This window comes from Aspergillus aculeatinus (assembly GCF_003184765.1).
Source record: "Aspergillus aculeatinus CBS 121060 unplaced genomic scaffold BO66scaffold_7, whole genome shotgun sequence".
Classification (NCBI taxonomy): domain Eukaryota; kingdom Fungi; phylum Ascomycota; class Eurotiomycetes; order Eurotiales; family Aspergillaceae; genus Aspergillus; species Aspergillus aculeatinus.
In genome coordinates, this window is record NW_020291476.1 from 312,868 (window position 1) to 328,056 (window position 15,189).

Sequence of the window (15,189 nt, forward strand, 5' to 3'; positions counted from 1 at the left end):
TACAATCACTTTTGTTATTTATACACTCATGTCCAGAAGTTCTATGCCAAGGGGGCAATTAGTACTGCATAGTATACAGCTCTAGATACAACCATCATAGACAGTCCATCCTCCTCTAGAGATATTCGGATGAGAAGAGACGACACTATTGAGCTATTCACAAATAGCCGCGGTGCTGCAATGTCGACTTGAGTCGACCCAGATAGGACCAGATGGTACTGTCGAGTCCCTTGCGTCTTATATAGATCGACATCGCCCCAATCAAGACGGTGACGGCCACCGAACCGATTGTTCTCCTGTGGTTCCATAGGAACGCAACTGTCTTTTCTCTGCCCTCCTCGTAGCGTAGCTGCCGTGTTTGCTGTCTGAAGTATTTAAGAGCTTCATCTTTGCTATGAGTAGGCACGAGTCCCCTGGATGTCTTGAGGGCGCTGCATGATGGGACCTGCTTCCAAGCCCCGAATGGCAACGATTCCGGCGGATAGTCTTTGAAAAGCCGAACGGCAAATAGGATCAACCCGTCAAGGTCTAGAGGATTGGGTAGTTTTGATAGGGTGAAGTGGAGCATCTCTGGCTCTTCTTCGGGAATTGCAAGCAGTTCTTGCTTGCGAGAGAGAATGATCGCTGCGAAGAGGTATGCCGACAACACGGGTTCCTCAGCTAGCAGGAAATCGAACAGGCGAGCAATGTCGCTATACTCCTGGATATCATGTGCATACAAGGTCAAAGTCGCCGCGAGGGCGAAGAAGGGTTGGATCCCGGCAAGGTGATGGCGTAATGACGAGTCGGCCAGCTCAATAATCGCCGGCAGTAGTTGTAAGTGTTTCAAGGCAGGAGAAAGAGTCGGGAGCATGTAGTCTCGGATCCGCAAGAGCGAGATCTGCGCAACGGCAGGAGCAGCCTCATGGCCGCCAAGCACAAGGTAGAGCACTTGCACGATATCATGGTACCCTTGGAAGTAGCACAGCATTGGATATTTCCGCAGAACTTGCTTGATGAGTTGAGAAAGCTCATCTTTCTTCGTCGAGATCTCCTCTTCAGAACCTATTCCAGTGATTAGTTGGCGACGTGCTGGGTTGGTCGGGGAAAAGCATACCATCAGGGTAGTAGACGAAAGACCGATTTACATCTAGCTGGATCTGCTCCTCGTCCACATGCGGTGGCAGGTCTTCCCACCCCGTGAAGTCGTGAACAGACTCTCTTCGATCGCACTGAAGGAGAATGGGCCCTGAACAGGTCGGATGTCAGTCACGTAAGGCAGGGTTTCAAGGTTACAGGGACTTACAAGCCACTCGTCTAATATCGTCATTTAAGAAGCCACCCTCAGAAGTTGCATAGGAAACCAGTGCGTCGAAGTCACGCAGGTCGCATGCTTGGCGGATGGCGTTCGCCTTTTCAGTTGCACGAGCTTCAAGTGCCTCCTCAGCCGACGAGTCGGTCGTATGCAGAGATTCCTCAGTTACTATGCTGTTCTGCTCCTTCTCGTCGACCGTGTCCGGGTCGCCCGCCGGCTCCCTGACCTGGGGCTGGTGATGATCCATTATTGCCGGGGCAGGCAATGGGATGTTGTGGCCAGCCTCGTCCAGTAACTCACCGTGCCGTTTGAGGCTAAAGGTGACAAAGATGTGGTATGGAGACGAGCTCAGGAAAGACAGACGGGGTCCGTCCGATAATGTACTAAGGCGATTATCTATAAATCCACCTCAATGCGCACTAGGCAAGATCGGCAAATGGAGATACTTTGCATGCAGATGACGATCGAACCTCAAGTCATTTCGATAAGTCGGCTTATTGTCAGTCTATGTTTGGGCAAGAAGAACCCTACAGTGCCAGCCTGATGCCATCGGGTACTGAATTAAAGAAGATAGTTGGAAGAAATGTTCCAAGGAAAAAGAGACGAGTGGTCTTTGACATCCGCGGAAGTGGCTGCAATCGAATCCCAAAGGAGATGTTTTGAAGCCTTGCAGCCTTAGGCCAAATGGCTGCACCCTCCGACCGCCCAAAGAAGAAGTAAGGGAAGCCGCAGGCATCGAACAGCTACGGAGTTAGTCTAAGTTACGGAGTACCTAGTAATGATCCGCGTCAACCGTCAACCCCTCCGGCAAGTTGTGCACATCACGTCACTATCTTCGCCCTTGTCATTGATAAGGCTGGACAATAAATAGAGCCTACCATCAATCGATTGATTTTTTATTTCTCCCGTATCTGTCAGTTATAGCCTTGACCTGGCCAGGAGACTGAGCACACTCCTTCACCATGCGTGCCTGAAAGCACAGCTGCAAGCAAGTTTGGAGGTAGCGAGCGGCCTATGGCATCATACCTACCAGAACTAAACATACTTACCCGCTAGTCGATTCTCCCACAATCTGCCCGCGCTGGGATTTCGCGGTTAGCAACTGCAGCCAAAACCGCAAGGCTGACGCCCAATTCCTTAAATCTCAGACACGATTGAGATTGACCGGATCACGGGATCACGGCTTGGGCGACACTCAACAATATTATGAGACACTGATATCGTTCCTATTATCAGCGCGCAGCAAGTGGTGTCTGCAGACCCTTGCATCGTAGGTTTTCTTCCCCCCCGTTGATCTGTTTCAGAATTAGCTCACGGATTAGCTACGACATATTATTTCTCCTTTGCATGACGGCTATTCATGTTTCTGCAGATCGTTTCTTCCAGCTACATTTGCGGAGAGACCTCGCGCTCGCTGTCCACTCAGTCTTCGGCTTTTGCTCTACTCGTTTTCGGAGTGGCATGTGGTTCCTGGACTGTCTTGAGCATGGTTAAGGCAGGACCGCACGAGCCGTAGTGTCATCAATTCTGGGATTTCTCAAAGTCTCCTTCATTTTCGTAAAAGAGGAATTTGAACCCGACAGGCGCTTGAGGTTATTCGCAAAGCTTGCTCAATTCAGGCCACGCTACGACATTTCTAACCGCCTAGCCAGTCTTGTCAGACAGTACTTTTGCGGCGCTTGTTACATTATCATCCGTCGCTGCAGGCCTTTCTTATAGACCCTATGGCGCAACCGAGGATAGATCCAGGTCTAGCTGGAAACCACCCTGAAAATGCCCAGAGTGGAGAGCCGATGGATATCGAAGCAGATGACATCTATGCAAAGCCCCAAGCTAGAGCGGGACTACTCTCGCACACTCTCGTGCCAAGCCCGATTATACAGTGGATTCTACCTGCGCGTCTAAGAGGGAAGCATCAAAACGATGTCGTGTTCGTCGGCGAGAGATGCCTTCAGATCAAGGAGGCAGTGTCCGGCGTACATCTTGAGGAAGTTACAAACAAGAATGACTTTGACTCATACATCATGGCAGCCAAGGTCATCAATGTGAGCACAGAATTACCCTGGGAAGCACAGATGAAGTTGAGCGATAGTAGATCCATCATGTCAGCAGATGCAGCCATGCATAAGGACTTGCCGCCTCAAATTCTGGTGCTTAGTCTCGCATCGAGAGAGCTCACGTTCCTGTACTACTGGAATGCTGGCGAACAGTTCATATACCACCATCGTCCATTGCCAAATGATGTCAGTGCCTTTGAGAGGTTTGGTCGAAACATCGCTGTAGAGCCGAGGTGAGTGTTCCCGGTCAGAAAGATGGTCATTGGACTGAGACTTTTGGCAGATCTCGAGTTGTTGCAGTTAGTGCTTCTTCGGACTACTTTGGAGTCTTCGTACTCAAGGAGCCTGCTGTCCTTCAGTCACAGATGGCACAAAACAAACTGGACCCAATAGCAGAGGTATGTGCATGACGTCTATCAAAAACAATCTGCGGCCACTGACCCCCTTGTCTATGAATCTAGGAACGCTTCTTTCGTGTCGACGGCGATATCATCTCAATGGAGTTTTTATATCCTACCAATGAGGATGGAGATAAGATCATCTTACTTCTACTCATCGCCCAGGATCAAGTCACGTATGCCGTCTGTTATGAATGGAACGCTTATGAGTCGCTACGACAAGCAGCCCCAAAAGTGACCAGAAAAGTGCTGCCGCTTGAGGACAGGCTACCTACCATGCTCATCCCCTTGACTAAGACGTCATCATTCATTCTCGTCACTACAACCTCGATGGCTGTATACCAGAATAAACTCGATCCTCAAAGGCAACCAACTAGATACCCGCTTCCAGTTCCTGATCGTGAATCTCAGCGACAACCACTTTGGACCAGATGGGCAAGGCCTTTACGCAATTGGTTATACAACCAAAAGCACGACGACATTTATTTGTGCCGGGAGGACGGCAGGGTCTTTTATTTGAGTGTCGGCAATGAGGGCGAAGTGGAGAACCAAACTCATCTAGGACAGCTATGCTGCGATGTTGACGCTGCGTTTGATATCTTGGATATCGGATACGAGGGCGGTGATCTACTTCTTGCAGCCGGCACGACAGGAGATGGCGGGCTTTTTGTTCAGAAGGCCAGGGATCATCCAAGGTGTGTTCAACGTTTCATGAACTGGACGCCAGTCACGGACTCTGCCATTGTCAGGGATGACATCGCCTCGAATTCGGGGGCTTCCAGTGATCGCTTCTTTGTTTGCTCGGCTTCTTCCTACGCGCGCGGGGCTGTGGTTGAGCTCCGTCATGGCATTGAGGCACAGAGCGGTCTAGTTGTTTCTCTAGAAGAACTCTTGAGCACGACGGGCATCTGGATCATGTCAGACGGTATGAATGGAGGCATCTTCATATTGACATCTGATCCAGTTTCTTCAATGCTTTTATATTTGGCAGCTGATTTTATGGAGGAGATATCTGCTATTGATGAAAAAGACTCAGGCCTCGACTATGGCACACAGACTCTTGCCGCCGGATGCACTGACACAGGAGCCATCATTCAAGTGACGGATAAGGCTATCCATATTGGAGCAACCTCCGAGTTATGGTCCAGTTATCGCCACGAATATGGTCCTGAGCATCACATTGCAGTGGCTGCTGTCAATGGATCCTCGTTGCTTGTTGCTGCTGCAGTCCGAACCTCACATGATGTGCACCTTCACCTCAAAAGACTCGATTCGGGCGGTGGCCAAGCCCAACTACAGGATATTGGCCCTGCTTTGCCTATCCGCTATGACCCTGTGTGTATGTCTATCGAGACAATGGGCTTCTGCACATATGTGTTTATAGGCACGGGCAATGGAAAGGTTCTGGTATACCGCGTAACAGACACTGTTTCTTTCGTGTCGGAAACAACCATTGCGGTTGGGAGCTCGGATGATATCTCGAAAGCCATCGACAGCCTTGCACTTATCAAGCCGATGAACGACAATTCATCTGATAAGTACAACATGTTGTGCGGTCTTCGAAGCGGAATTCTGGTTCCGTTCGAACTGATAATAGACAGCGAGATTGGACTGTCTCATGATGGTACGCACTCACACGTGTCATAACTATCATCCCATACTGATTTCTCATCATGACAGCGTTCAAGCAACTAGAACCACAGCGACTAGGACACACCTCGGTGAAGGTGCAAAGCAGGGGCGACATTGCCCTACTAACCTGTGGGCACGGATTCTGGCAAATGTCATGCAGTCAAGATTCTGTGACAACTCACTATATGACCCAAAGAGTTTGGGTCACTGACCAGAACAATGTTAGTTCTTACTACTTCTGAAAGATATGAAGTACTAACCAAGATGCTAGCCTGCCTATCATCCGAACACAGTCAACAGTTTTTGTATATCTGCTGTTGGGGGTCCAGGCGCAGAAAATCTTTTCGACACGCTTTTCTGTGTCGCTGAGGGTCAGCTAATGATCTGTACTCTCGACCAGAAAGCGAAAACTGTTCCAAGAAGGATCGACCTACCAGGAAGTGCTAGCAAACTCACATATTCGCGGCATCTGAGGAGTCTGGTGGTCGCATATAACCAGACCGAATATGATACGGATACAGATCCCATCCGACGCTACACTCGGCCATACATCGAGTTTGTGGACCCAGATTCGCAGCAATCCATGGCCAACACTTCGGAGTCTCTCATTGACGAGAGCAGCCGTCCTTGGAGACCACAAGGAGTAGCGGGCGAGAAAATCAGCTGCATCCTAGAGTGGACGCCCAGGAAAGGTGATGAAGAATACCATTTCATCGTCATTGGTACTTCACGCAAGAACCAGCAGGACCGTGGCAGGGTCATCTTTCTTCAAGCATACCGTGATCCAACTAATCCGTCGCGGATCGAATGCAATGTGAAGCATATCCATAAGTTTGAAGGCCCGGTTTTCTCCATCGTTCCCTACGGTGATTTCACCTTGATGGTTTCGACGGGCCATATGATAGTACCGCTAGAACCCAAGCTTTCTCAAAGCCAGGGTGTTCGAACAGCAAGATACAAAGTCCACTCGCCTGCGGTTCTCATGACGGCGCGTGAACCACATCTGTACCTTACAACATCACGAGAATCACTCATGATCCTCAAGGCTGGCGAGGATAAGTTGACTCTTCGTGCGCAAGACCGCCAGAAGCACGATGGTCTCTCCCACATCCATCTAGATGGCAATACAAATCTCATCTTGACGTCCAGCAGAGGCGGTCGGGTCAGTCTTTCGACCGAGGACGGGGTCAATGAGCGCGATACCATGATGCCTCCAGCCTTGTGTGAGGCGCACCTTCCCTCCTCTGTCATAAGGCTCGGCGCAGGGGCTAGACAGTCCCCATTATCGTCTCAGTCGCCAGTGATTTACGGTACTGCTTTGAATGGTACTGTCTATCGGCTCTTGCAGCTCAATGAAAAAGAATGGCGTCTCCTTCGCCTGCTACAAAATCTATGTATCAGGGATCCCATCTTATGTCCCTTTACGCCCAGACGACAAAGACAACGCAATCCAACCAATCTGGCCGGCAACCATCCGTCTCAAATGCACATCGACGGTGATTGTTTGAGTCGCCTCTTGACGCGGGGTACCCAGGACCTCTTTCGCATGTTGCATTCCGACGATCCTTCTTCTGGGCAAACCCACAATTCAGCGGACATGATCTTCGAGCGATTCTCGGAGCTCACGCGAGATGTTCTTGGAGAGACTAGTTCTCCGGTCGAATCGGCGATAGGGTGGTTACGACGGATCCTTCAGGTCGAGTTTTAGATAGGGGCTATTTGATCTTGTTAGATAGAGCATTATGATACCGAGTTATTCTTATTCCACTTTTCTTCATTGTTTAATTATTTGCAGCTTGTCACTAGTGGTTGTGTGTTAGTAGTGAACCTTGCAGAAACGGGACCAACTGGCGGGACGCCACCCGCAACAAAGGACGGGCTCGCATATCGCATAGACTAAGCCGATCCCCACCACCGCCGGGCCCAAAATTCTTAATTACCCCAAGAGGCACTTGCTTGCCTGTCCTTCCCGCTCCATCGTGTCTCCAGCCTTGGACCGACCTTATCACAATCCACTTGAGAGGTGGGAAAAGGTACGTCTTCTTCCATTCCTTTCCTTTTCTTCTGTCTCCCCTGCTCGTGTCTCTGAGTTTCCCGAGATCGCACTCGCCACCCGTCATTTGCTCTTCAGTTTTGCCATCCCGACTGCCACAGGTTGCGGGCCGGACAGAAAGTAGCTGGCTGGCTGGCTGGATTGCTCGTGCGCGCACACCTCCGTCAGACTCTTTCGGGCGAGCAAACTGGTCGGATTTGACTTCTTTACTCTCCTTACTAACGTGCGGTCTACATTCCAGGTTCATTTTCAACGCAACCCTCCCTATATAACCTTTCAACATGGCACCCAAGAAGAAGGGAAACAAGAGACAGGAAGAGGACTGGGAGGCCGATCTGGGCGAGTCGGCTCCCGCCACCGCTTCTCCTCCTGCTGAGGACGCCGCCGCCGCTCCCGCCGAGGAGGACAATGGCATGGGCGGTGGTCTGCTCGCCGCCCTCCGAAAGAACAAGGCGAAGAAGGGCAAGAAGGGCAAGCCCGTCAACGACTTCGTCGAGGGCGAGGATGCCGCTCAGGATACCAACGACGCGGCCACCGACTTCGCCAGCAAGCAGCCGGAGGAGGGTGGCTTCGATGATGAGGATGACGTCTTCTCCGGAAAGGCCAAGCCCAACAAGAAGGCTGCCGCCGCCGCCGCTCCGGCGCCCAAGGATGCTGGCGATGATGGTGAGATCCGTGTGAAGTCTAAGAAGGAGAAGGAGAGGGAGAAGAAGGAGAGAGAGAAGCAGCGTAAGAAGGAACAGGTATGTCTCTTCGGCTTGCTGCTGCGGAGGCGCGAGTCGTGTTCTCGAGCTTATGTTTTTGTGATGCACACGAGACTGACACTTTTTGATTCCTTTTTTAATTCATAGGCTGCTAAGAAGAAGACGACTGCCCCCGCCGAGACCAAGGCTCAACCCACTAAGGCTGAGCCTGTGAAGGAGGAGGCCGCTGCCCCTGTTGCTGCTCCTGAGCCTGCTACTGGTGGTAAGAAGAAGAAGATCCCAGCACACTTGCTTGCCATTCAGAAGCAGCAGGAGGCTCTGCGGAAACAACAGGAGGAGGAGGAGCGTTTGGCGGCTGAAGAGGCCGCTGCTGAGGAGGAGAAGCGTCGCCTCGAGGAGGAAGAAGAAAAGAAGAGGGAGGAAGCTCGTCAACGGAAGAAGGAGAAGGAGAAGGAGAAGAAGGAGCAGCTCCGCAAAGAAGGAAAGCTTCTCACCAAGGCTCAGAAGGAAGCCAAGGAGCGTAACGAGCGCCGCATGCAGCAGATGCTTGCGGCTGGTGTCGGCAAGGTTGCCGGTCTTGAGGAAGGCGGTGCTGAGAAGAAGAAGCCCGTCTACGATAACCGCAAGAAGCGCGGCCCCAAGAAGCAGGAGGATGATCTGGAAGCTGCTGCTGCCCGCGCCAAGGCTCAGCGTGAAGCCGAGGAGGAGCGCCGCAGAAAGGAAGAGGAGGAGAAGGCTAAGGCTGAAGCTAAGGCCGCCGCTGCCGCCAAGGGTGGCGATGACGAGAGTGAGGTCGAGGACTGGGAGAAGGCCGCTGAGGAGGACGATGTGAAGGACAGCTGGGACGCGCCTTCCGATGAGGAAGAGGAGAAGCCTGCTACGAACGGTGCCGAGAAGGCTGCTCCTGCCCCTGCTAAGAAGGAGGAGGAGGAGGACAGCGACGATTCCGATGAGTCCTCCGACGAAGATGATTCGGAGGATGAGCAGTCTGCGGCCCAGAAGGCCATTGCTCAGCGCAAAGCAGAGGCTGCCGAGCGCCGGAAGAAGCAGCACGAGGAAGCTCTGGCCGCTCGTTCTAAGGACAACCTTCGTTCCCCCATTTGCTGTATTCTCGGACACGTCGATACCGGTAAGACCAAGTTGCTGGATAAGATTCGTCAGACGAACGTTCAGGAGGGTGAAGCTGGTGGTATTACCCAGCAGATTGGTGCCACCTACTTTCCCGTCGATGCCCTGCGCCAGAAGACTCAGGTCGTCAACCAGGACGGCAAGTTCGAGTTCAAGATCCCCGGTCTGTTGGTCATCGATACCCCCGGTCACGAGTCTTTCTCCAACTTGCGTTCCCGTGGTTCTTCGCTCTGTAACATTGCCATCCTGGTCGTCGATATCATGCACGGTCTCGAGCCTCAGACTCTCGAGTCCATGAGATTGCTCCGTGACCGTCGCACTCCTTTCATCGTCGCCCTGAACAAGATCGATCGTCTTTACGGCTGGAAGAAGATTGACAACAATGGTTTCCAGGAGAGTTTGGCTATGCAGAGCAAGGGTGTCCAGAACGAGTTCCGTTCTCGTCTTGAGCGCACCAAGCTGCTCTTCGCTGAGCAGGGTTTCAACGCTGAGTTGTTCAGCGAGAACAAGTCGATGGCCCGCAACGTCTCTCTGGTCCCTACCTCCGCTCACACCGGTGAAGGTATTCCTGACATGCTGAAGCTGTTGACTACGTTGACCCAGGAGCGTATGACCAACTCCCTTATGTACCTGTCCGAGGTCGAGTGTACCGTTCTCGAAGTCAAGGTCATTGAGGGTCTTGGTACCACCATCGACGTTGTTCTGTCCAACGGTATCCTTCGTGAGGGTGATCGGATTGTGCTGTGTGGTCTCAATGGTCCTATTTCAACAAATATTCGAGCATTGTTGACGCCTGCACCGCTCAAGGAACTGCGTCTCAAGTCGCAGTATGTTCACAACAAGGAGGTCAAGGCTGCTTTGGGTGTCAAGATTGCTGCCAACGATCTTGAGCATGCCATTGCTGGTTCTCGTCTGATGGTTGTTGGACCCGATGACGACGAGGAAGACATCGAAGACGAGGTCATGTCTGATCTTGAGAACCTGCTCAGCAAGGTTTCCAGAGATCAGCGTGGTGTCAGCGTTCAGGCCTCCACCCTTGGTTCCCTGGAGGCCCTGCTTGAGTTCCTGCGTGTCTCCAAGATTCCGGTTGCCAACATTTCCATTGGTCCTGTCTACAAACGTGATGTCATGATGGCCGGAACGATGTTGGAGAAGGCCCGGGAGTATGCCGTCATGCTGTGCTTCGACGTCAAGGTGGACAAGGACGCGGCTGCGTACGCCGAAGAAGTTGGCGTCAAGATCTTCACGGCCGATATCATCTACCATCTGTTCGATGACTTCACCAAGCACATGGCTGAGCTGCAGGAAAAGAGAAAGGAAGAGAGCAAGATGCTTGCTGTCTTCCCGTGCGTGCTCAAGACCGTGGCCGTGTTCAACAAGAAGGATCCTATCGTCATTGGTGTCGATGTGGTTGAGGGCAGTCTGCGCCTGCACACCCCTATCGCTGCGGTGAAGACCAACGCCGAGACCGGCGCGAAGGAGATTGTCAACCTTGGGAGAGTGTAAGTTTCCATGTCCTTTTTTGAATTCTGTGTTCTCGGTGACTAATGTTTGCACAGTTCCTCCATTGAGCGTGACCACAAGGCCATTCCTGTTTGCAAGAAGGGTCAACCTTCCGTTGCAGTCAAGATCGAGGGTGCTAACCAGCCCATGTACGGTCGTCAGCTGGAAGAAACGGATACTTTGTACTCCCAGATTTCTCGTGTCAGTATCGACACTTTGAAGGAGTTCTACCGTTCGGACGTGACGATGGAAGAGTGGGGTCTTGTCAAGAAGCTCAAGCCTGTCTTTGACATTCCATGAGCGCCTCCACAGCTTCTCTAGTCAACCCTGGGGCTTCTCAGAGCCGAGTCAGTTACGGGTCTAGATTCGACGAGCCATAGCCACTGGTGATGGCTGTGGCTTAGGAAGCTCTCAGCCTTTACGTGCTGTGGATCATCATATTGTGTCTTCGCTTGTTGTTTCTACTGTTGCTTAGCTAACACTCTCTTTGAGGGATATTCGAACGCACGATAGATGGTCACCTACCCAGGGATGAGTAAAGGATGGACGTTGGATATCGGGGGGTGAAAAGAAAAGGCAGAAGGCCTTGAACGAGGAATGACTACGACTTTTTTCTTATCACCAATACAAAAGCAAGAAGATGCCTGTACATGAGACCTTTGATGTTGGAAAAAAGCTAGCCGTGGTCGATTGCTTTATCTCCTTGTTAATGAATAGCTATGGATCTAGTTCGAATTGAGTTTTTCTATCGAGGCTTGAGGCACTGTAGATATTGTAGTCTGGTGATTGTAGAGTCTACAGAATAGTCTACAGAAAAGAAGAATGCTCATCCGAAATATGTCTCGTAGGCAGGAAAAACTGGGTACATCCGACACCATCCATCCTTGAGTACAAATATATTTACATCTTGCAATTCCCACTCTTCCAAGTGACCTAGTTCCCACCCACCCCCCCTTAAGTATTTCTTTTTCCAGAATCAAAAGAAATCAATCATCCCCCTCCCACCGCTCCACCTTCCCGCCCCGATCCGCCCAATCCAACCAACTCCCCTCATACACCCCGATCCGCGCCGCATCGTACCCGGCCTGCACGGCCAACTGCGCCGCCGCCCGCGCGCGCACCCCGGCCTTACAGTAGAACACGATCTCCGGCGCCGCCGCTCCGGCCGTGTCCGTCACGGCCAAGGACCCCTCCTCGACCCCGGGCTTGGGGAACCCGAACCGCGTCTCGAACTCGTCGGGCGTCAGGAAGAGGGCGTCGGGCTGGGAGGCGAGCGGGACGTTGACGGCCGTCGGGATGATGCCGGTCGCGTTGAGTTCGGCGGGTTCGCGGACGTCGATTAGGATGAGGGGTTTTTGCGGAGACGATGGGTTCGCGGAGGGGAGGGAGGTTGTTATCTTTTGCGATGGGGTTAGTTTTTAGGCGAGGGTTTGGTGTGCTGTACGGGTTGGTGCGTTACCTCTTCAAAGTCCCATTGTTTGAACCCTTTGTCGGCTGTGGCGTTGGTGCTGTTACTTCGGCGTTGGTGCTGCTGCTGCTGGGTTTGGGGTTGCGGTTGGAGTTCGAATTGGGGGTGGGATTGAGGGACGAGGCGGAGTATACTGCTGCTGCAGGGTCGGGTTGGGAGTTGGCGGGTTGCGCTGGTCAGGATGGAGCGCCGGGCGTTGGGGGTTTGTTTGATGGCGCGAGTGAGGAGCGTCGCAGAACGGCGCTGGATGGGGAGGAGGGAGGACATTTTGTCTTGTCTGCTGTCTGTTGCTTTTGTTGCTCTTGTAGATTGCCGGGTGGGAGTGAATCTTTGAAGGCAAGAGGTAAGTTAGATGCAGTGATAAGGCCTCGCCTCGGAATGGATGCGGCGCCGCGGGTGATGTCAGGTCCGGGGTTCACCGCCTGCCTCTTGGGATATACTGCTGATTATCTACGTGAATTTGTAGTTGTAGTTGCCGGTCAACCATTCGAGGTCGCGACAATGTGGCCAGCCCTACACTACTCTTTTATTTCAAACAGTTTCAACATCGAGTCTCGCATTATTATTAGTTCTAGGTAGCGTAATCTAAGAATGACAGGTCACTTCAATGCTTCACAATTCACTGAAGCGGACGAGTCATGGTTCGTTGCAAAATCATATACCTCCAGGCGCCTTGTCTCTTCAGCGACGCTGGACACACCCAATCAGCAAATGTGATCACCCTTGACCCTCCGAAATGATAAGAGAAGAAAAAAAAAGGCGGGCAATGCGGTAAGTAGTTACAAGGTCGAGAAAGGAACAGAAAAGGTGGTTCGAAGAAGAAGATTGCCTGCAGCCATATCACCAGGATAGGATGCAACGCAACACATGCTGGACACGAGTGCTTTCCATCCACCTTTCAATGTGTCTGGCAGGTGGGAAAGTCCAAAGCATCGGGCGTCCTGTCTCGAGAGCGAGTCGGAAACTGCTTTAAGCACGAGGACGGAAAGAGAGCAGGCAGTCATCCTAGAATAGGTCAGCAAAGTGTACATGAGTCAAAGCGGTCCAGAAACATACCTTAGGGAAGATAGTGGCAAACACCTTGATCTCCTCAGACTCGGGAGTAGGGGTGTGCTCCCAGTCCATCTCCATGCTGGCCTTGCCAATCATGGCCATCAGGTTCAGCTGAGCATAGGTCTGGCCCAGGCAGTAGTGGGGACCAGTGCCGAAGACAAGCCAGTTCTTCGTCTGCTGCTCAGCGGTACCGGTGATCCAGCGATCGGGGTCGAAGGAGTCAGCGTTGGGGTAGGCCTCCTCATCGTGGCAGGCGGGCCAAACAGAGGGGATAATCATGGAGCCCTTGGAAACAGTGACGTTCTCAGTGATGGGGAAATCCTTCTTGACCAAGTAAGGGACCATGATGACGGGAGGGCGATAACGCAGAGTCTCCTTGACAACGGCGCGAGTATAGGGCAGGTTATCCATCAATTCCATGGTCAACGGGGCGTGAATGTCGCCGTTGCGGACCCGCAGATTCTCCTCGCGAACCTTGTCGAGCACATCGGGGCGATCGGCCATGATCTGGAACAGCCAAGTACTGGCAGCGCTGGTGGCGTCCTGGGAAGCGAAGAGGAAAGTGAACACGGTCTGGGCGATTTCATAGTCGGTGAAATCACGGAGGAGTTGAGGCGGCTTCTCGGTCGAGTCCACAGCGATACCCTGGGCAATCTTCTCACGATACTTGGCGGAATCCTGCTGAGCCTTGACCCACGCGTCCATGATGCAAGTGATGTCTCCACCAGCGGCCATACGAGCCTTGCTCTTGGCGGCGCAGTTCGAGAACTCAACCAGGACCATGTCGGCGGCCTTCTTGCCATACCAGGCCTTGGAGTAGGGCAGAATGACGGGGAAGTTGACAAGCTCAAGAGCAGCGGTGATCAGGTAGTAGTCATCGGCAATCTTCTTAATGGCCTCCTCGGTGATGTAGTGGCCAACAAAGGTACGGCAGGAAACAGCACACATCAATTCACGGAACTCGGGCATCCAGGGAGTAGGAGTGAAGTTGTTCTCCTTGGAGATCCGGAGGAAGCGAGCATAGTAGTCATTGTAAACCTCCTCCATGCGGGGAAGATAGTAGGAAAGGGCCTGGCGGGTGAAAAGGCCGTTGAGACCCTTACGGAACTCGACGTGATCTTTGCCATCCAAGAACACCCAATTGTCGGCACCAAGGAGCTTATGCGCAATGTCGACGACACAGGGCTTGACAAATGTAGGAGAGTTGAAAATCTTGCGGGACATGTCACGGGTGGAAGCAATGACGACGAACCTGACGACAAATCAGTCAGATTGCACCGAAGTCGCGAGAGGGGCCGCAACAGCCTGTGAAACTTACTTGTGGAAGACGGAAACGCAGCTCAGCGCGCCGCTATCCCATTTGGCCTTGTATTCATGGAACTTTGGGTTGACAGACTGGAGAAAGGGTCCCATGAAGGGCAGCTTCCATGCTGGGCCGACAATCGAGCCCTTGAGCCAGAGGTACCGGACTGTTCTAACGGTTAGCCATCTTGGCGCACTCCAGGTAGGGACACGAAAGTGCACTGGGCACCGGGAAAAGACATACACTGATCATAGATCACGGCAGCGATGAACAGAGTCAACAAAGCCTTCCATACGGTGAAACCCTCAAGGACAGTGGCGACCAGGCCGGAGGGCTCGAAAAGTCTGGGGGAGATCACGGCGTCCGCCGACGGGGAGGCAAAACTCCCATTGAGACTGGCCATGTTGGATAATGAACTGAGCAAGCGAAGGATGCTCTCCAACAATTGGCAAGGGATTAAAGGAATGGAAAGGGATGGGGAAGGAAGAAGTTAGGAAGAGAGAGAGAGAGAGAGAGTGGGAACTGGAAGAAGAGAAAGATCGAAGAAGCCAATCCAGGGGAGACGCAACTCTAATTTGGCGAGGGAAAAATGGGTT

The 15,189-nt window shown here is 52.3% G+C and overlaps 5 protein-coding genes across 5 annotated transcripts; 2 read left to right on the plus strand and 3 right to left on the minus strand.

The window, feature by feature from the left end:
- Positions 1-56: 56 nt before the first annotated feature.
- BO66DRAFT_418050 (uncharacterized protein) lies at positions 57-1,835 on the minus strand. Its single transcript, XM_025649716.1, has 3 exons — positions 1,286-1,835; positions 1,097-1,228; positions 57-1,044 (listed from the first exon to the last, which is right to left on the minus strand). Exons 1-3 carry the CDS (start codon positions 1,539-1,541, stop codon positions 158-160), a joined length of 1,275 nt encoding a protein of 424 aa, XP_025507251.1. The 5' UTR covers positions 1,542-1,835; the 3' UTR covers positions 57-157.
- Positions 1,836-3,018: 1,183 nt separating this feature from the next.
- On the plus strand, positions 3,019-7,089 carry thtA (the record flags this gene model as incomplete). The annotated part of the gene is made up of 5 exons (XM_025650843.1): positions 3,019-3,584; positions 3,635-3,749; positions 3,813-5,373; positions 5,430-5,602; positions 5,653-7,089. 5 exons carry the CDS (start codon positions 3,019-3,021, stop codon positions 7,087-7,089), a joined length of 3,852 nt encoding a protein of 1,283 aa, XP_025507252.1.
- Positions 7,090-7,312: 223 nt separating this feature from the next.
- On the plus strand, positions 7,313-11,523 carry BO66DRAFT_367191 (putative mitochondrial translation initiation factor IF-2). The gene is made up of 4 exons (XM_025645287.1): positions 7,313-7,414; positions 7,676-8,177; positions 8,286-10,768; positions 10,826-11,523. The coding sequence occupies exons 2-4, from the start codon at positions 7,716-7,718 to the stop codon at positions 11,067-11,069; spliced, it is 3,189 nt and encodes a 1,062-aa protein (XP_025507253.1). The 5' UTR covers positions 7,313-7,414; positions 7,676-7,715; the 3' UTR covers positions 11,070-11,523.
- A 232-nt stretch (positions 11,524-11,755) lies between these two features.
- Positions 11,756-12,585, minus strand: BO66DRAFT_367195 (rhodanese-like domain-containing protein; the record flags this gene model as incomplete). The annotated part of the gene is made up of 2 exons (XM_025645288.1): positions 12,229-12,585; positions 11,756-12,166 (listed from the first exon to the last, which is right to left on the minus strand). The coding sequence occupies exons 1-2, from the start codon at positions 12,502-12,504 to the stop codon at positions 11,756-11,758; spliced, it is 687 nt and encodes a 228-aa protein (XP_025507254.1). The 5' UTR covers positions 12,505-12,585.
- A 192-nt stretch (positions 12,586-12,777) lies between these two features.
- Positions 12,778-15,086, minus strand: erg5 (C-22 sterol desaturase erg5). The gene is made up of 4 exons (XM_025645289.1): positions 14,837-15,086; positions 14,609-14,759; positions 13,294-14,542; positions 12,778-13,242 (listed from the first exon to the last, which is right to left on the minus strand). Exons 1-4 carry the CDS (start codon positions 14,994-14,996, stop codon positions 13,207-13,209), a joined length of 1,596 nt encoding a protein of 531 aa, XP_025507255.1. The 5' UTR covers positions 14,997-15,086; the 3' UTR covers positions 12,778-13,206.
- Positions 15,087-15,189: the final 103 nt, after the last annotated feature.